The following is a 27289-nucleotide window of genomic DNA, read 5'->3' as shown; positions in this document are numbered from 1 at the left end:
TGTTCAGTTTTGGTAGCGGGTAGTTTGTGATAAACTACCTCAGGGCGTGACGACCCTGCCTTACGCGAGTCCCAGGCACAGCTGGCCCGGCTGTCAGTACCTGGTAAGGGCCCCTCCCAGGGTTACGCGGTTTTCTCACTGCCTTGTGAGTGTCTCAGGAGAGTCAATGGCTAAGGGAGTAAACCCCGACAGAAAATCAGGAGTGGGGCCCCTCAGGCGGTTTTGTGACGCACTGCGGCACATTCCCGGCAGCCCCTGCAGCCAAACTGGTACCGAACGTCGTGCTATGCACTCCTTTGGACATTACCAGCAAGGCCGAGGGGGGGATCCTGACGCATGGGCAACCCAGGATTTCCAGAATAAACCTGCCCAGGCTTTGCGCCAACAAGAGGTGCAAAAATGGGGAAAGGACACTCCTCGGCCACCTAATTGTGGCCAAGAAACACGGATGGCAGCAGTCACGGGTTATAAGCTCATTTTAGATTGGCGTAAAAAATGGGCGCCACGGGTTGCCATCGTCGGTGGGAGGGGTCATTGCACCCCAATGGATAGCTACCGCCCGCCTCAAGCAGGGCAGCCCCCGGCCAATAAGGTGCTTTCCCGCCACGGCTCACCTGCTCCAATGGGTGCTTGGAGCTTATGGTTCATCACCAGACAAGTGGGCTGCAATACTTGCACCAGACAAAAACAAAACAAAACGATAGAAGGTTCCAGCCCTTCATTTTGCAAGCTGGAATGTACGTACAATGTGTTCTGGACTCTCCGAAGATCTATTGCAGATTGAGGACATCCGCAAGACTGCAGTTATCGACAGGGAGCTGACAAGACTTTATGTGGATATTGCAGCACTGCAGGAGACCCGGCTTGCTGGCAGTGGCTCACTACGAGAGAGTGACTACACTTTCTACTGGCAAGGAAAACAGCAGAACGAACCAAGGAACACGGTCTTGGGTTTGCTGTCAAAAACACACTCCTTGGCATGATAGAACCCCCGACTTCAGGCTCCGAGCGGATTCTGCTCATGAGACTGCTCACTGCTTCTGGCCATGTAAACATCCTGAGTGTCTACGCCCCAACACTCTACTCACCTCCGGAGATTCATGACCAGTTCTATGAAGAGCTTCACAATATTATTAGCAAAATCCCCAGCTCTGAGCACGTTTCTGTTGGGGCCGACCACGACTTGTGGCCCGCATGCCTTGGCTATCACGGCATTGGAAATATGAATGTCAGTGGCCAAAGACTACTGGAGCTTTGTTCAAACCACAATCTCTGTATCACAAACTCATTCTTTCTCACAAAACCGTGCCATAAAGTATCATGGAGATACCCAAGGTCTCTTAATTGGCACCAACTGTACCTCGTCATCACCCGACGAGCCCTCCTCAACTCAGTACTCATCACACGCAGCTACCACAGCGCAGTCTGTGACACTGATCACTCGCTGGTATCCAGCAAGGTCAGACTACGCCCAAAAAAGATACACCGCCTCAAACAAAAGCGCTACCTACGCATCAACTCTGCCAAGACCTCCCTCCCAGAGCTCACTCAATCATTCCAACACAGCCTTGAGCAGTCCCTACACGACACACCAGATGGAAGCGTGGAGACAAAGTGGGCATACATCAGAGATCCCATCTTCAATGCAGCCATCAAAACCTTCAGTAAGCAGACAAGGCGGAACACAGACTGGTTTGAGGAACACCTGGCTATATTGGAACCCATCCTCCAAGCCAAGCGCATGGCGCTCCTGAAGTACAAGCAAGTCCCAAGTTCAGGATCATTAAGGGCTCTGAAAGCTGCCCACAGTGCAGTTCAAACGACCGCCAGACACTGCGCCAACAACTACTGGGTGAACCTCAGCAGTAGGATCCAACTCGCCTCTGACACTGGCAATATCCGTGCCATGTATGAAGGCATCAAGTCAGCCTTTGATTCAAACATCAGGAGGACGGCCCCCCTTAAATCCAGCACAGGGGCCATCATCACTGATAAACAAGAGCAAATGGCCAGGTGGGTAGAATACTACTCAGAGCTCTACTCACGAGACAACGGTGTGTCAGAAGCTGCCCTTGCTGCTGTAAGGCCTTTACCAACGATACACGAATTGGACAATGTTCCAACCTTGAAGGAACTGGACAACGCCATCAACTCACTATCCAGCGGCAAGTCCCCGGGACAGGACGGTATCACACCTGAGGTACTGAAATGTGCGAAACCCGCCGTCCTCACAAAACTCCATGAACTTATATGCCAGTGCTGGGAAGAAGCAATGCCTCAAGACATGAGAGACTCCAACATCATCACCCTATATAAAAACAAGGGTGACCATGGGGACTGCAATAACTACCGTGGAATCTCCCTGCTGAGCATCGTGGGGAAAACCTTTGCCCGTGTGGTCCTCAGCAGGTTACAGATACTAGCTGAGAGGATGTATCCTGAGGATCAGTGTGGCTTCAGAGCAGGAAGTTCCACAATTGACATGCTCTTCTCCTTGCATCAGCTACAGGAGAAATGTCGAGAATAGAGAATGCCCCTGTACTTGGCATTCATTGATCTTACAAAATCCTTTGACCTCATCAGTATGGGAGGCCTTTTCAAACTCCTCAAAATGATTGGCTGCCCACCGAAGCTGCTGGCAGTCATCTCCTCTTTCCATGACAACATGAAAGGAACAATACAGCACAGCGGCACCACCTCAGAGGAATTTCCCATACTCAGCGGTGTAAAGCAGGGGTGTGTGCTTGCCCCAACACTGTTTGGCATCTTTTTCTCACTTATGCTCACACATGCCTTTGGGACAGCAGAAGAGGGAGTCTTTCTTCATACAATATCTGATGGCAAACTCTTCAATCTTGGCCGTCTCAGATCCAAAACCAAAGTCTGCAAAGTCCTCATCAGAGAACTCTTATTTGCTGATGATGCTGCACTGACAGCTCACACAAAACAAGGTCTGCACACTCATCGACCACCTTGCCAATGCCTGCAACAACTTTGGCCTGACAACCAGTCTGAAAAAGACCAATGTTATGGGTCAGGATGTCAGAGACACCCCTTCCATAAATAATGGCAGCTACACCCTGGAAGTCGTTCAGGACTTCACCTACTTGGGCTCCACCATCACCTGCAATTTGTCCATTGTCACAGAGATTGACAAGCGCATTGGGAAGGCGTCTACAGCTATGTTCAGGTTGACCAAAAGAGTGTGGGAGAACAAATCTCTAACGCTCAACACCAAAGTGCAGGTGTATCGGGCCTGCATCCTTAGCACCCTCCTCTATGGATCTGAGTCCTGGACAACATACGCCCATCAAGAAAATCTATTAAACACATTCCACCTCCGATGTCTCAAGCACATCCTTGGTATCAGATGGCAAGATCGCATTCCAAACACCTCAGTCCTCAACTTGGCCAACATTCCCAGCATATACTCTCTACTCAGTCATAGGCGCCTGAGATGGCTTGGACATGTGCGCCGCATGCAGGATGGCAGAATACGCAAGGATATCTTGTATGGCGAGCTGGCATCAGGCACACGGGTCACTGGTCGCCCGGTCCTGCGCTTCAGAGATGTCTGTAAACGGGACATGAAGAGCTTCGACATCAACCCAAATGACTGGGAGAAAACTGCCGGTGACCGACTCAGCTGGCAGCAGGCTGTGAAAACAGGCCTCAGGAGAGGCGAGGAGAAAAGACACACCGCTTGGCAGACAAAGAGGGAGCGACGTAAAGAACAAGAGCTGCCACCGCATTCACTTGCAATTGTTGTGGCAAGGATTGCCACTCAAGGATTGGCCTACTAAGCAAAACCTCCAGCTGACCTCGTAAGGCGCAAAAGAAATTGTCTCTCAAGACACAAAGGCCTATGATGATTGTGTTCAGTATAAGTTCAGCATAATTGTAATTCATTTCTATGTTGTGTAAATGTTAAGGGACTACAACTTGCACATTTGTTTTTCAATTTTTTTCTAATTTAGAGATGTAGGCAAGAAACGAATGCAGTGTAAATATTATTTTCAACAAGGCTGAAACAACGAGGATGAGTTTATATCTGGATGAGTTTATACAGTGAGGGAAAAAAGTATTTGATCCCCTGCTGATTTTGTACGTTTGCCCACTGACAAAGAAAGGATCAGTCTATAATTTTAATGGTAGGTTTATTTGAACAGTGAGAGACAGAATAGCAACAAAAAAATCCAGAAAAACGCATGTCAAAATTGTTATCAATTGATTTGCATTTTAATGAGGGAAATAAGTATTTGACCCCCTCTCAATCAGAAAGATTTCTGGCTCCCAGGTGTATTTTATACAGGTAACGAGCTGAGATTAGGAGCACACTCTTAAAGGGAGTGCTCCTAATCTCAGCTTATTACTGTATAAAAGACACCTGTTCACAGAAGCAATCAATCAGATTCAAAACTCTCCACCATGGCCAAGACCAAAGAGCTCTCCAAGGATGTCAGAGGCAAGATTGTAGACCTTCACAAGGCTGGAATGGGCTACAAGACCATCACCAAGCAGCTTGGTGAGAAGGTGACAACAGTTGGTGCGATTATTCGCAAATAGAAGAAACACAAAAGAACGGTCAATCTCCTTCGGCCTGGGGCTACATGCAAGATCTCACCTCGTGGAGTTGCAATGATCATGAGAACGGTGAGGAATCAGCCCAGAACTACACGGGAGGATCTTGTCAATAATGATCTCAAGGCAGCTGGGACCATAGTCACCAAGAAAACAGTTGGTAACACACTACGCCGTGAAGGACTGAAATCCTGCATCGCCCGCAAGGTCCCCCTGCTCAAGAAAGCACATATACATGCCCGTCTGAAGTTTGCCAATGAACATCTGAATGATTCAGAGGACAACTGGGTGAAAGTGTTGTGGTCAGATGAGACCAAAATGGAGCTCTTTGGCATCAACTCAACTCGCCGTGTTTGGAGGAGGAATGCTATGACCCCAAGAACACCATCCCCACCGTCAAACATGGAGGTGGAAACATTATGCTTTGGGGGTGTTTTTCTGATAAGGGGACAGGACAACTTCACCGCATCAAAGGGACGATGGACGGGGCCATGTACCGTCAAATCTTGGGTGAGAATCTCCTTCCCTCAGCCAGGGCATTGAAAATGGGTCGTGGATAGGTATTCCAGCATGACTATGACCCAAAACACACGGCCAAGGCAACAAAGGAGTGGCTCAAGAAGAAGCACATTCAGGTCCTGGAGTGGCCTAGCCAGTCTTCAGACCTTAATCCCATAGAAAATCTGTGGAGGGAGCTGAAGGATCGAGTTGCCAAACGTCAGCCTCGAAACCTTAATGACTTGGAGAAGATCTGCAAAGAGGAGTGGGACAAAATCCCTCCTGAGATGTGTGCAAACCTGGTGGCCAACTACAAGAAACGTCTGACCTCTGTGATTGCCAACAAGGGTTTTGCCACCAAGTACTAAGTCATGTTTTGCAGAGGGATCAAATACTTATTTCCCTCATTAAAATGCAAATCAATTTATAACATTTTTGACATGCGTTTTTCTGGATTTTGTTGTTGTTATTCTGTCCCTCACTGTTCAAATAAACCTACCATTAAAACTATAGACTGATCATTTCTTTGTCAGTGGGCAAACGTACAAAATCAGCAGGGGATCAAATACTTTTTCCCTCACTGTATCTGTGCCCATTAAATGTTTTTCCTTTGAACCTTAAAATTTTGGATAGCATAAAAAAATGAGCTCCAGCAAATTAAATTATCCATAATTAGAGTAAATTTCAATAGAGTTAATTTAGAGCAGTGCCAAACTGTAATTGGCTTTAATTGTGTAGATATGTAGTGACGACAGGGACGGTCGGACTTGAGGCAGTACACGTTTATTAACACTTAGGGAGGTACAGCTGGAAGTATTCCCAGGCTAGCTCCCACCTACTCTCACACTCGTCCTCTCAAGGACCTAACTGACCTTGCTCAGCTTCGGCACAGGTCTCGACCACCAGCCACATGAAGTCGGCCCTCAGAAGGACATCGACCTTCGCGGCTCTGGGGTCGCACCGCTGGGCTTGCTCTGGTCGGCCCTTAGAAGGACAGCGACCCAGAGGAGTTCCAGAGTCTAGCTAGCTGGTCTTCAGTCTTCACTGGCTCTTCTTCTTGAGCGGGTCCCAACTGCCCTCTCGCTCATGAGCCCCCGTCTTTTATACGATTCCCCACCGAGGGGCGGGGGTTCTGTGGGATCCCAGCACCACTCCCCCTCCCCTCGAGAGAGGCCCCGGCTAGGGATGTGTTACAACCGCCCCGCACAGGTAAGTACGGGAGTTATCCGGCGTTTGGTGTGCGCGCACTCCAATACCATCACCACAGATATATCATGTGATATTTTACTTAATAAATAAGCAATGCAAGGGAACACATTGTTTTTCAAATTAAATAGTTATACGTTGATTTACATAACCATCAGCAGCGGTGATATATCCACTGCGAGATGAAAGCATTCCAAAGTTGTTGCTATCCCTCATGGTCACGCAATGTAACAGTCCATCTGGCTCCCGCGTGCGAGCCGATTTCATTGCTCCATCTCCATGTGGGACGTTTTCTCAGGCGCGTTTCCCGACCTTTGGATGCCACTTCATCATCAGTCTTTACCATTGGCCATCATCCCCCCCTGCAAGTAACGTGTCCTTCCAAAGCCCACTTACTTATCTAGATAAATATTTATTAGATGCCGTACATATTTCTAAATGAAAACATAAAATATCATACTGTACATAGTCATTGTAATTTAATATTTTGAAATGAATTGTAACTTTTGCTAATTTCTGAGTGAAACGTGATTATTATTATTTTAATAACAATAATACTTGTGAAATGCGTAGGAGGTGGGCGGGGGGTTTCAAAATCATATTATGCCCGTGCATTATGCAGGATTAACAGCATCAAAGGGAGGGGATAGGAGTAGCATTAATAAAGGGAAGGAATGTTAATAGTATGTAGCTGCAGTGACTAAACAACCACGTAAAAAACTAACGTATAAACTACATAGTATCATCGGTATACTAAATATACTCTCCAATAAGCTGAGCAACTAACAGTAAGTAATACATTACAATTCTATGTCGCAAAAAATAGAATATGCTTCCAGCTAAACTTTTTTCCCTAACATCACACGGGTCTACCCCGTACTATATGCTGCCATAGACAAACCCAACATTAAATTATATACTGTATTACTATACACCACCCTATACACGGGCATAATATGACTTTGAAACCCCCTGCCCACCTCCTACGCATTTCACAAGTAGTACTAATCACATACCTGCATTTCCCATAAATATTCTAAATTCCTCTTCATATGCAAATTATTTTGTCAAGGCGCCCTTCCCCCCTTCCAACCCAGCTTAAATACACGCTCCAAGCGTGGTGGTGTTTCATTCAGACGCTGTCTCCCCGACAGACCTGGTCTTCACCTGAGGACGGCTGCCTGCGTTGTGGCCGAAACGTCGTGAAAATTATTTTATTATGTTTTATTTTTATTATTTTATTACTTCCCTTCTACGTGACTTTACCGAAAGAACCAAGAAGATGAATCCCTGCAGTCACGAAAGCTTTAAATCGAAATTTAATCCGAGATTATGTTAATGTATGCCAGTATACACATACATTATGTAAAATATGGAGGTGATCTTCTTATGTTATGCGAGTGTATACGATTATGCTAATATATGTAGTTATACTAATTATGCTTAGCTTCATTGTCTAGGGTTGTATTATCAATCGGGATAATACATTTAATTGTATGAAGTTATACAAGTGTGATGTAAGTATGCTAAATTAAGCTCGGCTTCGTTGTCTAGGGTTGTATTATCAATCGGGATAATACAATTATTCTCGCTTTAACATTTACTGATTATGTCTTAGTGTGTTTATGTCAGGTCTCCAAATTCAAATCTCACTGCAGGATACAGTTCTTATAATTAAGATTATTATGCATTAACTTAGGAAGGGCACCACTCAGACTCTTTTGTGTGAAGCAATTTTAATTTTTAACCAAAAACATAACACTCTAATATGCAAACTCTTATTCTTGGAATTGTCAACACAGTACCCTTGGAGATGTTCTCCTCATTGATCCGTACATTTAACCCTCAATGATTACGTTGTTAACTGGGTAACAGAACATTTGACTAATTCCTCGGAGTCATGCGGGCATATACGGCGATAGGAAAACGTCCTTAAACATGCATGCGACGATATTCATACGAACGGCAATAAAGAAACATTTGCCGAAGGCAAAAGTATAAGTCAATTAATTAATTGGCAAGATTATGCAATTAACGAAAACGAATGACTAAAATACTTCTAACAATCGTATTCATCTAACTCGACGGGCAGCAATGCTTTTCACGATCAGTTGATATTTAACGCACCACCTTGGAATGGCAACCCTTCTTGAAACACAAAGATAACTTTTTGGAACAATCTTATTAGTCCCGATATGCGTATTGTGTGCGTGTGTCTTCTTTGATCAATTGTTGACTTGGCGGCTGACGCGGTACGGCGTTCCTTGTGCTGAAAATACCTCGGGTTCCCAGCAGGGCCGCTGGGACGGCGTGTGTGTGTGTATTAAACACACGGCACTCTTGCCTGCGCCAACACTCTTCCTCTTGGCGTTGCAGCTCTCTCCACTGCTGGTTGAGTTGGCGCGATGCTCGCCATCGGCGGTGCGCGATGATTCCGTCGTCAGATAGCGTGCGCAGCTCGTCTGCTGGTCGCCGTTCCTCACTCTTGTCTTGGTTCCCAGCTGGTGCTTGTCGGTGTTTGGGTCGAACCCACGGCGCTCTCGCTGGCGCTGACACTCTTGCTCACGGGCGGCTGGTCAGGCTCTTTCCCCTGCTCCGTGCTCTCTCCTTGATCATGCAGCTGCCAGCTTCACACGGACACCCGCCCTTACGTCAGGGCTTGCGCTGGCTCAGGCTCTTTCCACTGCTCCGTTCTCTCTCCTTGCTTTCACCCTTGGCGTGCAGCTGCCAGCTTCACACGGGCACCCACTGGTGCCTCTCCTGCCCTCACTTCAGGGTTGCGCTGGCTCGGGCTCTTTCCACTGCTCCGTTCTCTCTCCTTGCTTTCTCCATGCTCTCTCCTTTATCGTGCAGCTGCCAGCTTCACACGGGCACCCACTGGTGCCTCTCCCGCCCTCACTTCAGGGCTGCGCTGGCTCGGGCTCTTTCCACTGCTCCGTTCTCTCCTTTGGCGGGCAGCTGCCAGCTTTGCACGGACACCCGCCCTTACTTCAGGGCTTGCCTTGTCGTTGCTCAACTTTCGTGCTCTCCGCCCTTCTTCCAAGAGGGCTCTTGCTGTGAGCTGCTCGTCGCTGGGTGGATCACTCACTCTCAAAACTTGTATATTGTATTAGTACACCTCTTACATAACTCTGATAGCTTAGTACAATACAACTTATCGCAATCCTCGATTCCGCAAGCGACTCAAAACATCAGGATGAATGTAGAATAAACTTTCAGCGATACTGTCAGTTCATGCCGAACTCAGCGCTTAACAACACATCGTCCCTTCTCTCTGCAAGACACGACACCCATAGTTGATCTCGAGGCCATACCCCGGAGTTTGCCCCTTTGCAAGACTGAATTGCATGATCTGTGTCCGTGCTTAAATGTGAATTTCCTCCCCTCTCTGCGCGTCTCTTGCGAGAGAAAAAAAAACAGATGCCCTCTGTCACGTCCTCTCTCCGCGGCCGCGCCTGATTGCCCCCCCCCCCCTCTTTCCTTGATGACCCCGGACGGGCTGTTTTCCGTCAACGTTTATGCTTGTTTGCATTTCCCCCCCTCCTTTTCATAGTGTTTGTTATCTCGAGGCCAGACACCCTTCATACGTATTTATGGCTACCATGTGTTTGTGTCAAATTGTTGGAAGACAAAGGTGACCAGGGAGGCTCTGATTCCATGGAATACATATTATCTGGTCTTGTGTGTGTTGGACCTATTTCTTGTATCTCTTATGAATTACCCCCGTCTAATATCTCGTAGTTATTATTTGGTTTATATTTAACCAAGATTCGTAATGCCCCTCGTTACCACCATTATTCCGAGGGTTTTGCCAAGCTTTGTTATAAGTCTGTGTCGCCAGGGATCGGTGTTGTATTCTAGAGTTATATTTTGATATCCCGAGGCTGGGGATATAACCAAGCCCTCACTTTCTTGACTGCCAGAATTTACATTCCTTGGTTCTCTTGGTGAAGTTACATGGATAGAAAGATACAATACAAAATAATATATGAGTTGAATAAGGGTGAAATAAAATAAGTAATAACGAAGCCACTAATATAGACTGCAGTCTATAACGTCGATTTGTTCTTTTTACACTTTTACTGTTAAAGAAAACGCGAGTTTTAACGTCCGTTTGTCTCTGCTATGTGCTCTGGAGATTTGTTTGTGAATTGTCCAAAACGTCCGGGGAGGTCATGTCATATGGTCATCTGGCAGCCTGGAGATTTCCAGATAGTCGCTAACCCCTTTTTGCCCCGAAGTTTGTTTAATGTTTTTTTTTATGACCTCCAGATGCTTGGTGTGGCTTGTGAGGGGTAGCGGAGTTGAGAGTATTGGTCTCATTTATTTATTTTTTTATTATTTGAGAAGAAAAAAAATTGGCCGAATTATTCTTAATATAAATTTTTGGAAAAAGGCCTATATATACAACACCGCATTCGGGAGAAAATGAAAAGGCAGACTGGTAACCCTGCGATTCACATTTGTATTTTGTTTACCCAGCTGCCTACGAGCTGTCATGTGAGGCATACAAACACCTGGGCTGGGAATCTGGGCACTACTGGGTGGACCCTGATGGCAGCGGTCCTCTTGGGGCCCTTCTGGTGTTTTGCAATATGACAGGTAAGGTGTCTAATGCACTATGTCGTGTATTTTCTCTTTCATGGCCAAAGATGAAGTCAAATGTTTGAATTGAAAGTAAACCATTAAACCATCAATTATTTATTCAATTCTCTTGGAATCTGTTGAAGGTTAATTATTTTAAACTAGATTCGAAGCTTTCGTGACTACATTAATTACTCTTTGGTTCTTTTGGTAAAGTCACGTCGAAAGAAATTAAATTAATAATAAAAGAATACGACGTTTCGATTGCAACACAAGCAACCATCATCAGGTACAAATGAATGAAAAAACAAACATAGTAAACTTGAAAATATAATGCAATACAACACAGAGCCGGCCAACAAAACAGTCAACACCCCACCTGGTTGATTATGTGCTTCCAAAGATTGCTACATTTGAGAGAGAGACAAAACGTAGACACTGAGACTCACACAGACACAAACAGAGAGAGACACACACATAGGCATACTATGATGTGCCTATGTGTGTGTCTCTCTCTGTGTGTGTGTCTGTCTGTGTGTCTCCGTGTCTATGTTTTGTCTCTCCCTGAAATTTAGCAATCTTTGGAAGAAGGTAATATACTAGGTGGGGTTTTAGACTATTTTGTTAGCCGACACTCTCTGTTGTATTGCATTATATTTACAAGTTTACACATTTTTTTTCTCATTCATTTGTACCTGATGATGGTTGCTTGTGTTGCAATCGAAACGTCGTTATCTAGTATTATTTTATTAAATTTCTTTCTATGTGACTTTACCGAAATAACCAAAGAGTTTATTATTTTCATAAGCCAAAATTTGTTTTCCAATAGCACAACACTTTCATTTTCATTTCACACGAAAAATAGTGAATAGGCTGGGGACAACAGCCGTGTAATGACCAAGCTCCTCGCTTTTGTGTAGGAGTGCATTGAGGCCATTATATAAGATTTTTGGGCAGTTTTTTTAAAGAACACTGTAATAGCATCGTGTATTGCTTTTCTTTAGGGCATTCTGCAAGTGTCCAAAAGCATTTATAATTTGACCATTAACTCTGCAAGATTAAGTCTGGCCATCACTAACATAAAAAAAATTCCTGGCATGCAGCCTGCAATTTTAAAGAGCTGCAAGCATGCATTAATGTGTGGATATTAGCCACCAAGAAAATTAACTGGGTTTCTTTGCAAAGTATATCAGAAGCTGCTAAAGAGAAAACAACCCCCAGTGACAGTGCTAATGTCAACGCGGCAGCCGCGGAAATTTTTGTCCACCAACAAACACACTATCCCCCTCAGATTCCATTTTGGCAGTTGACATCTCTATCATATTTTGTACAAATGTAGTGATGCAGTTCGGAGACAGGAATAGTTTGAGGCACCTTCTTTATTCTTGCACGCAAAGGGGACAACACGCACCTTACGTGGGTGCACACTATTTATCAATATATTGCACAACTTATATTGTTGGCGGCACTATCTAGCTAGTACATTTGGCAGGCTGCCTAGCGAGTGGCGCCCAGTGATGGTGAAGACGGCGGCAACGAAGGTGACGAACAGAAGATGGCGGTGACAATGGTGACGAACAGTAGCACAGCGAGGGGATCCACTTCCAGCAACAGATCCGAGCTCTCGCCCAGGGCTCCCTCTTATCCTCCCGGCATGGCCTCACTCCGCCCTCGCCTGCTGACGTGTATACTGCCCTATGCTGTAAGTACCACTTTCTGTCAGCAGCTAGCGCTATTACTCTACATCAACCCCCCCCCCACCATAAAAAAACAGCTGTCCCGGCTGACATAACAACATACCAACAGTGGAGTTAGGGCAGAGAATATCTGCTAAATATCAACACAACAACAGGGAACATCTGCACCGAATGCATCACAAAAAACGAACCGCAAAGGTAAGGGGAGAACGAGAGTCGCCCGATGCACATGGTCGCGCCATACCCACAAGCATCGGGGAGCGTGCCCATTTCAACCGGGATCTGCAACCTGGCTCACGGCGTTGACAACACCGTCGCTCGACGAAGTGCTCTTGGAGAGAGTCCTTGTTGCCGGTCCCCCATGATGAGCGGGATCATGCACACCGTGGGGTGCAGGGACATCACCCAAATGGCCTAAAGGGTGCGGCCCCTCCCTGGGAGTAGTAGATGGCGACCCGGCTTCCGCATGGGGTCCTTCACATGGAGCCGATGTAGGAGGCTCCCCGGGCGTCAGATGCAGGGATCCTGTGGACAACACAATGCAATCTTTTTGAAGCACCACCTCCGGGCTTGTTTGCCTTGGCTCGTCAGACTCATCAGACACCGGCCACTCTGGAGATGGAGATGAACTATGTATACGGGGTTGATCAAATGGCTTCAACCATGATAGGTGTACAAACCAGCGACGGTGACCGATCTGAATGCGCACACACTGCGGCCTCTTTTATGCGACCACCTCAACAGGGACCCGCCATGGCTGGTGTCATTTAGGGGACATACCCAGGTACTTGTGGACAGTGCAGCCATGCTCTGTCCCCAGATTTCCATGGGAGCCCGGACGCACGCTGCCCCACGAGTTCTCATTCACGGCCTGCCGCTTGGCCGAATTTCCCTTGGCCACTTCCCGCGCCTCCGTCAATCGCCTGAGCGTGACATGTATGGGCATGGGCATGACAGCCCTCTTTTTACCTGAGGGAATGCCCGATTGAGCTTCCACGGAGGGATCGCTCTCCCTCCCATACATGAGATAAAATGGGGAGAACCCCGTTGAGGCATGAGGGGCCATTCTATATGCAGCAAGGACACCGGGGATTTGCAAATCTCAATCTGACTGCGCCTTGTTGACCCTCTGGCACAGCATCGATGTTAAGAGTCCTGTGCAGGTGCTCAACCATCCCATCTGTCTGAGAATGGTAGGGCGAAGTCCACATTTTTTTTGTACCTAGGGAGTCACACACCTCCCGTAACAATTTAGAAGAGAAATTCTGCCCCTGATCTGTGAGAAGTTGTTCAGGTGCTCCCGTATCCATGACGTAGCCATGCAAAAATGCATCGGAATGGATGCGGCCGACTGGTCAGGCAGAGGCCAAGCCATCAGCCACCGGGAAAGATATTCTACCCCGAATAAGAGGAATTTATTTCCCCTCTGGGTAACCTGAAAACGGCCCCAATATATCCAGTGTGACTAGCTCGTTCATTTGAGACACAGTGATAGATTGTAATGGAGGCTGAGCCTACCTCGATGGTGGTTTGCGACGTGCGCAGTCAGTGCAACCTTTAACCAGGTGGTATACGTCGTCCGTCACACCCGGCCAATAGACGTTCCGCTTCAGTGTTAACAATGTTTACGGACTCTGAGGTGCATTAGTTTCTCATGCACTAGCCGTGTGAGCTTACCCCGCAGGGCAGTGGGCACCACCATACAATAGCGCTGCCGCTCCTCATCCCATTTCATCAAAAGCCCTTCATGAAGGACTAAAAGGGAGACCCCCACTGGAACAGTTTTACTGCCTCTTGTCCCAACGCGGCGCCGTAATTTTAACAATGAGAAGTCCCCTGTCTGCAGCCGTCCCCACTCAGCATGCATGAGACCCAGTGTGCCATCACTAGACGCAGCCACCGCAACTTGTGCTGCATCGCCGGATGCCACTACAACTTGAGGCGAACCAGCCAGCGATGGCTTACACCGGCCCGCACCCATAGAACACGCACACTGGTTACCCAGTGGTAGGCGGGACAGCGCATCTGCGTTGCAGTGCCGCACACCCTTCCTGTAAATGACAATGTAGGAATATTCCTGCAGTATTTCCAGCTAGCGAGACAGCTGGCCTGAAGGCTGGTCAATATGCAGGGAGTAAGTCCCATCCATAAAGGTACGGCCGATACTGTTGGACAAAATAAACCATGGCCAACAGTTTCCTGCACATCACACAGTAGCGCTGTTCTGTGGGGGACAACACACGGCTACCATAGGCCACAACTCTCTCTGTGTCGTTCACGACCTGGCACAGCGCAGCACCTATCCCAGTGTCGCTGGCATCCGTGTCCAAAAAATAAGGGCAGATAGAAATTGGGGTAGCCGAGAGGGGGCGCGTTGGCGAGGCCATCACGCAATATAACAAACGCGGCCCCTTCCTCCTCCCCCCACCGAAATCTCTGGCCATTAGCAGTCAGCGCGTGGAGTAGTTTGGCGATCATCGCAAACCTTGGGACAAACCGGCGATAGTAGGATGCAATCCCGACAAAACTGTGAACCTCATCCACCGACTTGGGGGTTGGCCATGTGCGCACGCACGCAGTTTTGTTGGGATCCGTTGCTATCCCGGACACACTAACAATATGGCCCAGATACCACACAGATGTTTGTAAAAGATGGCACTTTTGCGGTTTGAATTTGAGATTGGACGCCTGAACTTTAATTATCACTGACCGCAGTCGACACAAATGTACCTCGAACATATGTCCAAACACAATGACGTCGTCCAGGTAAATGAGGCACGAGTCCCATTGGAGATCTGCCAAGACCAATTCCATCAGCCACTGAAACGTGGCTGGAGCCGAATGCAGCCCCATGGGAAGATAGTTAAATTGGAATAACGCTTGCGGCATTCGGAACGCGGTCTTAGGCCTTGATTCCTCATAAAGGGGCAGCTGCCAGAACCCTGACAACAAATCTAGGGTTGAAAAGAACCACATGTCCAACAACGCATCCAAAGAGTCATCCATCTGAGGGAGCGGATAAGCATCAGCCTCAGAAATTTTTATTGAATTTTCAGAAATCCACGCAAATGCGCAGACTCCCGTCCCGTTTTTTAACCAAAACAATGGGAGCCCCCCACGGGCTGGTGGACAGAGAGATAATGTCTGCAACCAACATCTCATCAACTGCCTGGTGAGCATAGTCCTTCTCCCTAGAGCTCAGTCTATAAGAATTGTGTATTATGGGGGCTGCTTTTCACGTGTCGATGCGGTGTTGCAGCAACGAATTGCAGCCAATATCAAATTTACCCTGGCTAAAAATATCAGCAAAGTCCCACAACAGAGCACGCAGCTGCTCTCGCTGTTCTCGGGACAAATCGTAATTTTACAAACACAATTTCTCTATCTAAGCGCCATCCGACTTGCCTCCCTGCTTCACCATGCCAACGACCTCCGCGGCAGCGATGTCATCCGCCGCACAGTGTGCAGCTGTTGCATGGGCTAAAACTGTGCCGGCTTGGACCACAGTGGGCCTTAGCCCCAAATTAAACACCTGTAAAAAGGGCTCCTGGTCTGCCCTCACGATGGTCTAAGCGCCCACCAACATGAGACCCCGAGTCGCTGTATTACAGGGGGTTAAGAGGACCCCTTCCTCGGAATTTGCCAATTCCAGACGCTTCCGTAGCATAAGGGCACTAGCATCTGCGCACCTGGCGGAATTGTAACCAAATCCCTCACTAGTGCCTGAACTGTAGCGTTAGCCACTGCCAGCCGAGTAGGGGACTTCAGGAAGACCAACTGCTGCCCCGATGGCATTTCGATATACCCTTGATCTACAAGGATCTTGAGGGGCATCCTCCTCAAAAAAATCTGTGGCCAGAAGACAGGGCACAGCCAATGTCTTGGAGACCAATACCGGCCCTGTTAACTCAATTTCCCCTATCCAGACCCTCGCCACTATTTGTCCCATGATTCCCAAACTCCCGCAGTATACGGCAACGCAAGCACTCGTGACCGAGCTGAGGCAACAGGCTCTCAATGGCAACAGATTCAAAATGAGCTCTGAAATGAGCCGAAGCTCCCGTGTCGACCAGAACCCTCACCTCTACACCCTGAATAAACCCACCGTCAACGAACCCGCCGCAGCTGCCACAACATGGTGCACCAACTCACTCCACTGCTTTATACAACATGGCCACCCATCCGATGCTGGAGTCCGCCGCCCATCTTCCAAGACAATATGAGGGATGGCGATGTACGAATCAGACGCGCACAACAACCGAGATGCGTGAGGTGACATTTGCGGCCGAGTGTCTGATGTGTCGTGACTTGCCTGTGAGGCCGGGGAAGCGGATGTCAGCGGGGCGGAGGACGTCGAAGGCGAGGTGCACGATCCAGCGCTGTTCCAGCACCCCTTAGCGATGTGACCCGGCTGGCCGCACTTGAAACAGACAGTCGCGGACCCTCATGCTGGAAGGGGGTCCCTCCCTCACAACTTCCGCTCTGGATGCCGTCCCTTGACTTCCCTCTCACGTGGGCCCCGGACAAATAAAGCGCAGGCCCGCTCCGGCTCCCTCATTGCAGGCCCCTCCAGATCCGCAGGCTCCCCCGCACAAGCAGCCACTGTGGGCCACTGCTGCAGGTTAAGGTGCACCTGTATACACCGGGCCACCTTCAGGGATGATAGGTCGTCCTCCTCCGTGATAGAGAGGGCGACGCTCAACTCCTGTGCCAACGACAGCAACCTCTCCAGTGCCAGGGAGTCGAGCGCCGCCCAGTCCATGTGATAGGCTGCTTGGACCAGGGCCAGCAGCACGCTGCGGAAGGTGAGAGGAATCTCGGCCTCCCACCACCTTCGCAGGAAGAACCTCCTGCGGGCGTTGGACAGCGGGTCGAAAATGGCGGTCATTTGTGCATATGCTCGAAGTAGAGTCACCTGGTCCGCCTCCGGGATGGCTTTGAACACCGCCAAGGAGTCATCATCCAGCGTTGTTGGCAGAACGCGTAGAGCCTCCGACCAGCCGACGTACATGTAAACCGCTTCAAAATGGCGTTGAAACGCCGTCCAGTCACCCCCCATCGCTACGAACACGCGGAGGCAATTTCCTTGGCTGGAATGGCGCTCCCACGAGCGCTGCCAGGGGCAACTCGATTTTGGTACCAAACGGTTCCCGTTCCTTTGACAAAATGGTGGCCGCCAGTTGTGCTGCGCCCGCAACGGATGAAATGGCAGGATATTCCTCCGCGGGCGCGGTGGCGGTAGGCATCCCGACTGCCTGCAGCCCCTGTGCCGCGACTTCTCCAGCGGGTGCAGCCGCAGCAAGCTAGATAACCAGCTGCACGGCAAAGAACCGGTGCCCTGCTCCCGTTGCTCCGCAGGCACCGTTCCCATGAAATCCATGATCAGGGTCCCGGACTCCGGGGCTGTTGGGGGGATAACATCCTCTTCCTTTTCGCTGCTTTCGACATGAAGAATTCTTTCTTGACACTTCTGACACCAAATGTAGTGACGCAGTTCGGAGACAGGAATAATTTGAGGTACCTTCTTTATTCTTGCACGCAAAGGAGACTACACGCACCCTACATGGGTGCACACTATTTATATATATATTGCACAACCATCTATTGTGGTCAACACTATTTAACTAGTACAGTTGGCAGGCTGTCTAGCGAGCGGCGCACAGTGATGGTGCAGACGGCGGCGACGAAGGTGACGAACAGAAGACGGCAGCGACGATGGTGACGAACAGTAGCACAGCGAGGGGATCCTCCTCCAGCAACAGCCCCGAGCTCTCGCCCAGGGCCCCTTTTATCCTCCTGGCATGGCCTCACTCCGCCCTCGCCATGCCCCCCTTCTGGAACCTACTAGCAGGTTCCCGTGGCTTCCAGATGGACCCCTTCCTGAGCTTTCCTTTAGTTGTCTTCCCCTCGTATATACTGTCGCGTGCTGACGTGTATACTGCCCTATGCTGTCAGTATCACTTTCCGTCAGTAGCCAGTGCTATTACTCTACACAAACATTGAAAATAAATGTTATTGAGAAAAAAAGGTCCCCTTGCCATATCGGGAATGAGACGTGATGCATATCTATGTGCACTTCAGAGGACAAGGTATGGACCACCGTGACCCACGAAAACATGAAGAAGACGGTCGTGCAGGGCGCCAACGTCACGCAGCCTTTCCTTGTGATATTCACCTATGGCGCCACCGCAGAACAGCTGGCGGCCATTGTGGCCTCGGCTGAGCACTGCCAGCAGGAGGTGGCCTACTACTGCAAGCGCTCTCGCATGTTCAACGCCTCAGGTACCCACGCGGAAGCTGCATTCTCACATTCGTTTGATATGATCACATTAAAGTGTGTAATAGTTAAAGGACGTCAGGTGTTAAACTCAGGGTGTAATTTTTTTAAAGTTTTAAAATCGAATTATTTACATCAATAAGCAACTTTAGAGATTAAGCTAATTTAGACATGTATTCTACATTGATTTTGTTAAATAACATGTTGGGTCCATTTATGTGGATGAATGTAATATGTGTTTTGCTTGTGTCACATTTTAAAATAAGTGTTAATGAAATACACATCAGGCATTGTATTGTATTGATGTGTACCGTTTAATATATCCATAATATAGTTTTTTTTTTGGGTTAGATCGCATAAATATATAAATGTGTCATAAAAACCCGCCACCACCCAACACAGCCAACTAGTAAGGGTTGTCACGTAAACATGCCAATTCGTCACTAGTACAGCACACCGGTGTGTTGGAGAGCCAAGCCACAACGTTTACAATCTGAGTATGACGTTTCACCAGTAATTACAACTAGCTTCATCAGGCGACAGCCAGATTTGTAGAGAAGTCTAACGGTTTTGTTCCTTATGTAATAAAAGACTTGACCACGATCTCTGGCTCAGTGTCCTTTATTTGGTCCGTACTGTATTACCCACACGGCTGTCTCCTCTTTGCTCAGTCCCCACAGTGCTGACTCCGATGTCTCTCTCTTCTCCACCAGCAGCCCCTCTGTTGGCCTCTGTCGCTCCTGTAGCCCCCACAGCAGCTCCGCTGCTGTTACTCACTCTCAGCCCCCCTGGCTGTAATCGCTGCTGCTCTTCTCCCTCTTGCTTACTCCGCAGCGCTGACAGCCTCGTGCTGTCTCTCTCTCTCTCTCTTCGTAGCTCCTGCGACTCTCTGCAGCCACACCGCTGCCTCCGACACACAGCCTTCCTGCTCCTGCGACTCTCTGCAGCCACACCGCTGCCTCTAACACACAGCCTTCCTGCTCCTGCGACTCTCTGCAGCCACACCGCTGCCTCTAACACACAGCCTTCCTGGCTGTACTCTCCGCAGCTTCTCACCACCCTTTAGCTCCCTGCTATTCTCCGGGGTTGGCTCCCGCTGGCCAACGGTGCCCCCTCCTCACGTTCGCCCGCGCGGCCCCACTCTTTTCCATTCACATTCCGACTGCCTTCTCCTTCCGGTTTACCCACTTAAGGACCCCAACCTTTTCACCCACGTCACCTGGCTCCGCCTCCCCGTGACGTCACATCCGGAAGGTCGCTTACGCCCGCATTACACCACCCTCCCCCGTAGAAAAAACCCAGCCGACCTCGGCTGAACAATACCAAAGCGTAATGCGGTGAACCGACCTTCCGCGCTAAAGGACACCAAGCATGCAATATAACAACAGAACAATAACAACAAGTAACATCAACGGACGTACAGAAAGCATGCAATAAATACAAGGGTAAGAACAAGAACAACAACACAACATACAATCAACGAAACGTAAGTGATTTAGAGCGTGTGCGGGTCGCCGGACCGTCCCGGACGGTCGGCGGCCCGCTCGCAGAACGCAGGGAACGCGATGGAACTCGATGAATGACAGGGGGTAATTCTCCTGTCGCGGTTGGAAGTCCACCAACGTCCCGTGTTCCTGAAGAATCAGTCTTGGCCGTGTCCTTCGAATGTGCCTGCGGCGGGGTCAGAAGGGCTGCAGGGCTCGAAGGTCTCGCAGAGCTGGCAGGCGCCCTCCGAGCAGGGCACCTCGTCCCCCTCGGTGTCACGGCCGCCCTGTCTGGAACAGGTACGACAGGCGTTCTAGCAAGATCAGTGGACGCAGGCAGGGGAGAGTCGGCGGCAACAGACCCCGGCAAGGCAACATTGGGAGATGACGCATCACGTAGGGGAGCAACATATGGTTTCAACCGCGACGTATGAACAAACCATCGGCGAGAACCAATCTGAACGCGCGCCGACTGTGGATTGGGAACCTCAATGAGGCGCACAGGACCATGCCAAGGTTTGTGCAATTTAGGAGAGGTCCCCGGCCGCACCTGCGGGCAATGGAGCCAGGCCAGGTCTCCAACCTTCCAGGGGCACTCCCCCTCGGACCGCCGAGCATACCGCTCGTTCCGGGCCTGGGCTTTGGCCGTAGCTACGCGGGCATTTTCCCGCGCCTCCGTAACCCGGCGAACCGTGTCCTGAATGTATTCAGGAAGTGGTTTACGAGGTCCCTTCACCCCAGTACCCAATTGCACATCCACCGGAGGCACGTTTTCCCGACCATACATAAGGTAAAACGGCGAATACCCTGTAGCCGCATGAGGCGTCATCCTGTACGCCGAAAGCACTCCGGGGATGTGCAGATCCCAATCTGATTGCTGTTCACTCACAGTATGGCAAAGCATGGCAGACAATGTCCTGTTCAGCCGCTCGACCATACCATCCGTCTGCGGATGGTATGGGGATGTCCGTATTTTCTTAGTCCCAAGGCCCGCGCACACTTCCGCCAATAATTTAGAAGAGAAATTTCGGCCCTGGTCCGTGAGGAGTCTCTCAGGCGCCCCCTTATCCATAATGTACCCAAACAAAAAGGCGTCGGTGATGGCTGCGGCCGACTGATCGGGCAACGGCCAGGCCATCGGCCAACGGGAGAGATACTCAACCCCTACCAGCAAATATTTATTTCCCCTCGCCGATGGTGGGAAGGGTCCTAATATGTCCAGTGCCACCAATTCATTGACTCGAGACACCTGAATCGACTGGAGAGGCGGCACGTAAGGATGTTTAGGCGGTTTACGTCGGGCGCACTCAGGGCACGCGCGCACGTGCCCCACGACATCTGTCGCCATGCCGTGCCAAAAATAATGACGTTGCAACGTCAACAAAGTCTTCTGCACCCCTAAATGTAAGAGTGTCTCACAATGGAGAGTCCTAATCAACTCGAATCGCAACGACGTCGGTACCACCACACGCCAGCTTTCCTGGACCCCTTCTCGCCACATAAGCAGACCATCTCGGAGAGCGGTTCGCGGCCCCACAGCCGAACTCGGACTCCCATTGTCCCTCGTAGACCGCTTCCGCATGGACAACAACGACTCATCCATCATCTGTTCCCGAATCCAGACAGACCGCGGCAGATTCAAAACCCCGTCAGTCGGTCCCGGTTCCATCGGAGTATCCGACTTCTCGACGGCCAACGTAAGCGGCTGAGGGGGGTTCAGAATCGGCGAACACCTATGCGTCCCCGACTCACATTTGCAAGGGGCTCGCCGCGGTAATCTGGAAAGTGCGTCAGCGTTCGCATGGCGCACCCCCTTCCGATGTTGAATTTGGAAGGAAAATTCCTGTAGCGTGTCCAACCAACGTGCCCACTGTCCGGATGGCTGGTCCATTTTAAGTGCATATTGCAAGGCCGCATGATCCGTTCGCACAACAAAGGAATGACCGTAAAGGTACGGTCGAAATTGCCGTAGGAAAAAAACAACCGCCAAAAGTTCTCTACGAGTGACACAGTAGCGAGTTTCCGCAGGAGACAAGACTCGGCTACCATATGCCACAACGCGCTCTACACCCCCTTTAGACTGTGATAACACCGCCCCAATACCTGTGTCACTCGCGTCCGTATCAAGAATGAATGGGCGATCAAAATCGGGATAATCCAATGTTGGGGCCGTTGCCAATAGATCACGCAGACTCCGAAAGGCCGCCTCTTCCGGCTGTCCCCAAACAAACTTCCGTCCTTTACCCGTAAGGAGATGCAAGGGCCTCGCAATCGTCGCAAACCCCGGCACAAATCTTCGATAATACGAGGCAAATCCCAAAAACCGCCGAACATCCCCCACGGTGGCCGGAGTCGGCCAATCCCGGACGCACGCCGTCTTTTCCGGATCCGTGGACACCCCCTCAGCACTCACAATGTGCCCCAGATAACGGACGGACCGTTGCAGTAGGTGGCATTTCTTTGGTTTAAATTTTAAATTCGCAGAGCGCATCCTCGTGAACACTGTCTGCAGCCGTGTTAAATGTTCCTCAAATGTGCGGCTGAAGACAATGATATCGTCCAAATATATAAGACACGTCTCCCACTGCAACCCCGTCAAAACGAGCTCCATCAATCTTTGAAATGTGGCAGGGGCCGCATTCAATCCCATCGGGAGGCAGTTAAATTGAAATAACCCCTGCGGCATACGGAAAGCGGTTTTCTCCCGTGAGGACTCGTCAAGGGGGAGCTGCCAAAATCCCGAAGAGAGGTCCAGTGTGGAAAAGAACTTAGCCCCCGACAATGCGTCAAGGGAGTCGTCCATAAACGGCAGGGGGTACGCATCTGCCACCGATATCTTATTCAATTTCCGGAAATCAACACAAAATCGCAAGTTGCCATCCTTTTTCTTAACCAAGACCACAGGAGCGCCCCATGGGCTGTTAGATGGCGATATGATGTCCGCAGCCAACATGCCTTCTACTGCCCCCCGAATGTGTTCTCGCTCCGCAGGACTCATCCGATGCGAATTTAATTGAATAGGGGCAGCGTCGCCCATCTCAATGTGATGGGAAAGCAACGATGTGCGGCCCAGATCCAAATCATCGGAGCTGAACACATCCGAATATGTCAACAACAATTTACGCAGCGCATCACGTTGCTCCACGGACAGGGAAGAATTTTCGTCACATAAGTTAGCAATCCAACGATTATCCGAACCCCTCGGCTCGGAAACACCAGCGACCACTCCCCGGCTATGCGGACAATCGTGCGTCGCAAACGCCGTAGTGGCATGTGCCACAACCGTACCGGCCGGAACACGGATGTTTTCCACCCCCGCGTTAAGCACCTGTAAAAACGGTAATTGATCCGGCCGGACAATGGTCTGTGCCCCAACTAACGCCAATCCTGTTGTTATCGTGGCGGATGGCGACAACAAGACCCCTACTGCTCCCAGACGATTAGGCAGGGGCTTCCGATACCGCAAGGGTATAAGCATCTGTGAACCAGGTGGGATGTCCACAGCTGCGACGGACAGCGCCTGCACCTGTACGGCCGAAGCAGGTCGCCCCCAGGGCGACGGCAGAAACGATATTTGACAGCCACCCGGCAATTCAATACAATTCTCATTGATTTTGATCAAAATGGGCATTCTAGCAAGGAACCGCCAAAGATCTTGATATTAACACAACACCCGAAGCCGACACATCCCCAATAGATATCTTAGCATCCACCTGGCCCACGATACCCATACTACCCCGGTTCGCAGCGACGCACGACCCATAAACCGGGCGCACAGCCCCCGGCGGGATGCCCAACAGATGGAAAATGACATCCGATATAATAGTCGCAGACGCTCCAGAGTCGACCAAAATGCGCACGTCCACCCCTTGTATAGACCCCGGTACAGTGGACGAACCCGTAGCGGCCGCGACGACTCTCCGCGCCAATTTGCGCCACTGCGTCACCGAGCGACAAGGCCCCGTCGATGGCCTATCATGAATAACAACAATAGGGTCGCGCAACGAAGGTGATGGGTGAGGTGCAAAGCCTTGCCGGGCGTCTGGTGTGTGCCGACATGCCTGTTTCGGAGGGTCTTTGGGCGTCTTGTCCGGTACAGAAACCTCCTGCTGCGGCGGACCCGGGAAGCGGGCCCAGCAATCCTTGGCGTAATGGCCCCTACGGCCGCAGCGGAAGCAGTCGGCATCGTTGCGCCGAAGCGCAGGTCTTGCATCCCGGCGGCCCCGTTCCGATGGCGTAGCGCGCGGACCAGGGCCTCCGCGTCCCGACCATGGAGAGGAGGCGGCCGTCAGCTCCCGAGTACCCCGCTCATCCGGCACATAGACCGCCTTTGTGGGGTCCCACCCCATCGCGCCTCCTTCCTTGACGGGCCCACCCGTCCATGCCGCCACTTGCTTCCAGCGACGGAGATTAAACTGCGCATCCAGACACTTTGCTGCCGCTCGGGAAGTGAGCTTCTCATGCCCACACACAGGCATGGGGATCCCCAGATCCCGAGACAGCTCCAGCATTTTGCCTAATATGAGAGGCTCGAGCAGGTCCTGTGGCGTCTCCGGATAAGCTGCCATGGCCAGCTCCAGCACCGCACCTCTGAACGCCACGGGCGATTCCTCGGGTGCTCGCTGTCGTTGAGCGAATCGCCGATGCGCATCGTCAGGTGGCTCATAAGCGTCGGCCATTTCTTCAAAAACTCCGCATAAGGTCTTCTTTTTGTCGGCCGTTATGGAACGGAAAAATCGAACAGATTCATCGTCCAGTAGAGTAGGCAACACTTCCAAGGCCTCAGCATCGGTCCATCTTGCGGAACGTACCGCCGCCAAGAATCGGCAGGCGAAAGCGCTCCAATCGCCCCCGATGGAGAATTCCTTAACTGTGGTGAGGTGGCGACTCCGACTCCTCTTCACGTTCTCTTCAATTGTTGGTTGTTCTGGAGGCAAATTCAAAAAGGTGTCGGCCCGCGGCGTGTCCAAGATGGCGGTTTGGCGCCGCGGGACGCGCAAGATGGCGGCTTCTTGCCGCGTGGCTAATGGCGGCGGCAGGGCAGGCAACGTGGCGGCCCGTGGAGCACCTTCAGCTTCCTCCGTCGTCCTCGGCGTGACGAGTTGACATAGCTGCGCCAGGACGTCCTTGAGTGCCTCCAGTTGCACCGCCATCTGTTGCCATCTCTGATCAGCGTCCGATGATGTTGACGGCCCCGCCATCGCGCCGACATCTTCCACACCCGTCCCCATGCTCGCTTCAGCAGAGCTCTCTTCCACCACCCCAGCAGGATCCATGGTCGGAGGGAATTCGTCGTCGTCGGACGATGAAGCTGATGGTGGCGGCGGAGTAATCTTCTTCCTCACTTGCTTCGACATGCCGTTTCACTTCTGGCACCAGTGTAATAAAAGACTTGACCACGATCTCTGGCTCAGTGTCCTTTATTTGGTCCGTACTGTATTACCCACACAGCTGTCTCCTCTTTGCTCAGTCCCCACAGTGCTGACTCCGATGTCTCTCTCTTCTCCACCAGCAGCCCCTCTGTTGGCCTCTGTCGCTCCTGTAGCCCCCACAGCAGCTCCGCTGCTGTTACTCACTCTCAGCCCCCCTGGCTGTAATCGCTGCTGCTCTTCTCCCTCTTGCTTACTCCGCAGCGCTGACAGCCTCGTGCTGTCTCTCTCTCTCTCTCTTCGTCGCTCCTGCGACTCTCTGCAGCCACACCGCTGCCTCCGACACACAGCCTTCCTGCTCCTGCGACTCTCTGCAGCCACACCGCTGCCTCTAACACACAGCCTTCCTGCTCCTGCGACTCTCTGCAGCCACACCGCTGCCTCTAACACACAGCCTTCCTGGCTGTACTCTCCGCAGCTTCTCACCACCCTTTAGCTCCCTGCTATTCTCCGGGGTTGGCTCCCGCTGGCCAACGGTGCCCCCTCCTCACGTTCGCCCGCGCGGCCCCACTCTTTTCCATTCACACCCCGACTGCCTTCTCCTTCCGGTTTACCCACTTAAGGACCCCAACCTTTTCACCCACGTCACCTGGCTCCGCCTCCCCGTGACGTCACATCCGGAAGGTCGCTTACGCCCGCATTACACTTATATACAGGCGTAGATGTGGTGACCACGCTTCTGTGCTCTTGCGCCACGTGGGGGGGATTACTGAGGCAATGTACATTATGCATTGAACTTGTCCTTTCTGTCTATTGTGTGTATTAAATAGCTGTACCAACGGTAATCATTATTGAAGTATGCTGCACTTTGTAGGCATGCATTTAAATAATGTATTATTTTATCATTCACTTCCACGCAGCACTAAGGCGGTAGCTATCCGAACGGTTAAAGTAATTTTATTTTTTTATTATTATGGGATGGTGGATAGCAGATTGTATAATAATAAATAGTATAACAGTGTAATGTCTAATATAATGTATAAGGTAATATATAGAATCGTAATTGTATAGTGAATATACAGCAGTGTGGTATACAGTAGGTGTGTAGAATAATACATAGGTATAAGGTAGTGTATAGTAACACAGTGTATAATTCAATGTTGGGTTTGTCTATGGCAGTGTATAGTACGGGGTGATGTAGGAAAAAAGTTTAGCTGGAGGCATATTATTATCATATAAGTGTAATGTATGACTTACTGTTAGTAGCTCAGCTTATTGGAGAGTATATTGAGTATATTGATTACGTTGATATATTTTATATTTTAGTTTTTTATCGGTTCACTATATGGTAGTCATTATATTGTGTAGCGTATACCGAGTTACTTAATGTTAATAGCTCAGCTTATTGGAGAGTATATTGAGCACATTGATTATATTGATGCAGTTTATATTTTGTTTTTTTCACATAGGTGTATTATATGGTAGTAGGGCATTTGCAGTTCTTTAGAAACTCCTCCTTTTTTGTTGCCCACTTAATGCACGAGCTTGATACGCGGTGGTTTGGCTGCTGCAGCAGCTCCTTACGATACAAAT

General features: G+C 50.0%; 1 protein-coding gene across 1 annotated transcript in view; it reads left to right on the top strand.

Annotated features, from left to right (window-relative positions):
- Positions 1-27289, top strand: part of LOC144932376 (contactin-associated protein-like 2) — a 191768-nt gene that overhangs the window by 94777 nt on the left and 69702 nt on the right. The window contains exons 12-13 of the mRNA XM_078856353.1: positions 10768-10887; positions 18648-18848. Coding sequence (XP_078712479.1) covers positions 10768-10887; positions 18648-18848 — 321 coding nt within the window. The remainder of the gene's footprint in view (positions 1-10767; positions 10888-18647; positions 18849-27289) is intronic.

This window comes from Lampetra fluviatilis, chromosome 1 (assembly GCF_964198595.1).
Source record: "Lampetra fluviatilis chromosome 1, kcLamFluv1.1, whole genome shotgun sequence".
Taxonomy (NCBI): Eukaryota; Metazoa; Chordata; class Hyperoartia; order Petromyzontiformes; family Petromyzontidae; genus Lampetra; species Lampetra fluviatilis.
The sequence above is the reverse complement of the archived record's forward strand: the minus strand, read 5'-3'. Positions and strand labels throughout refer to the sequence as shown.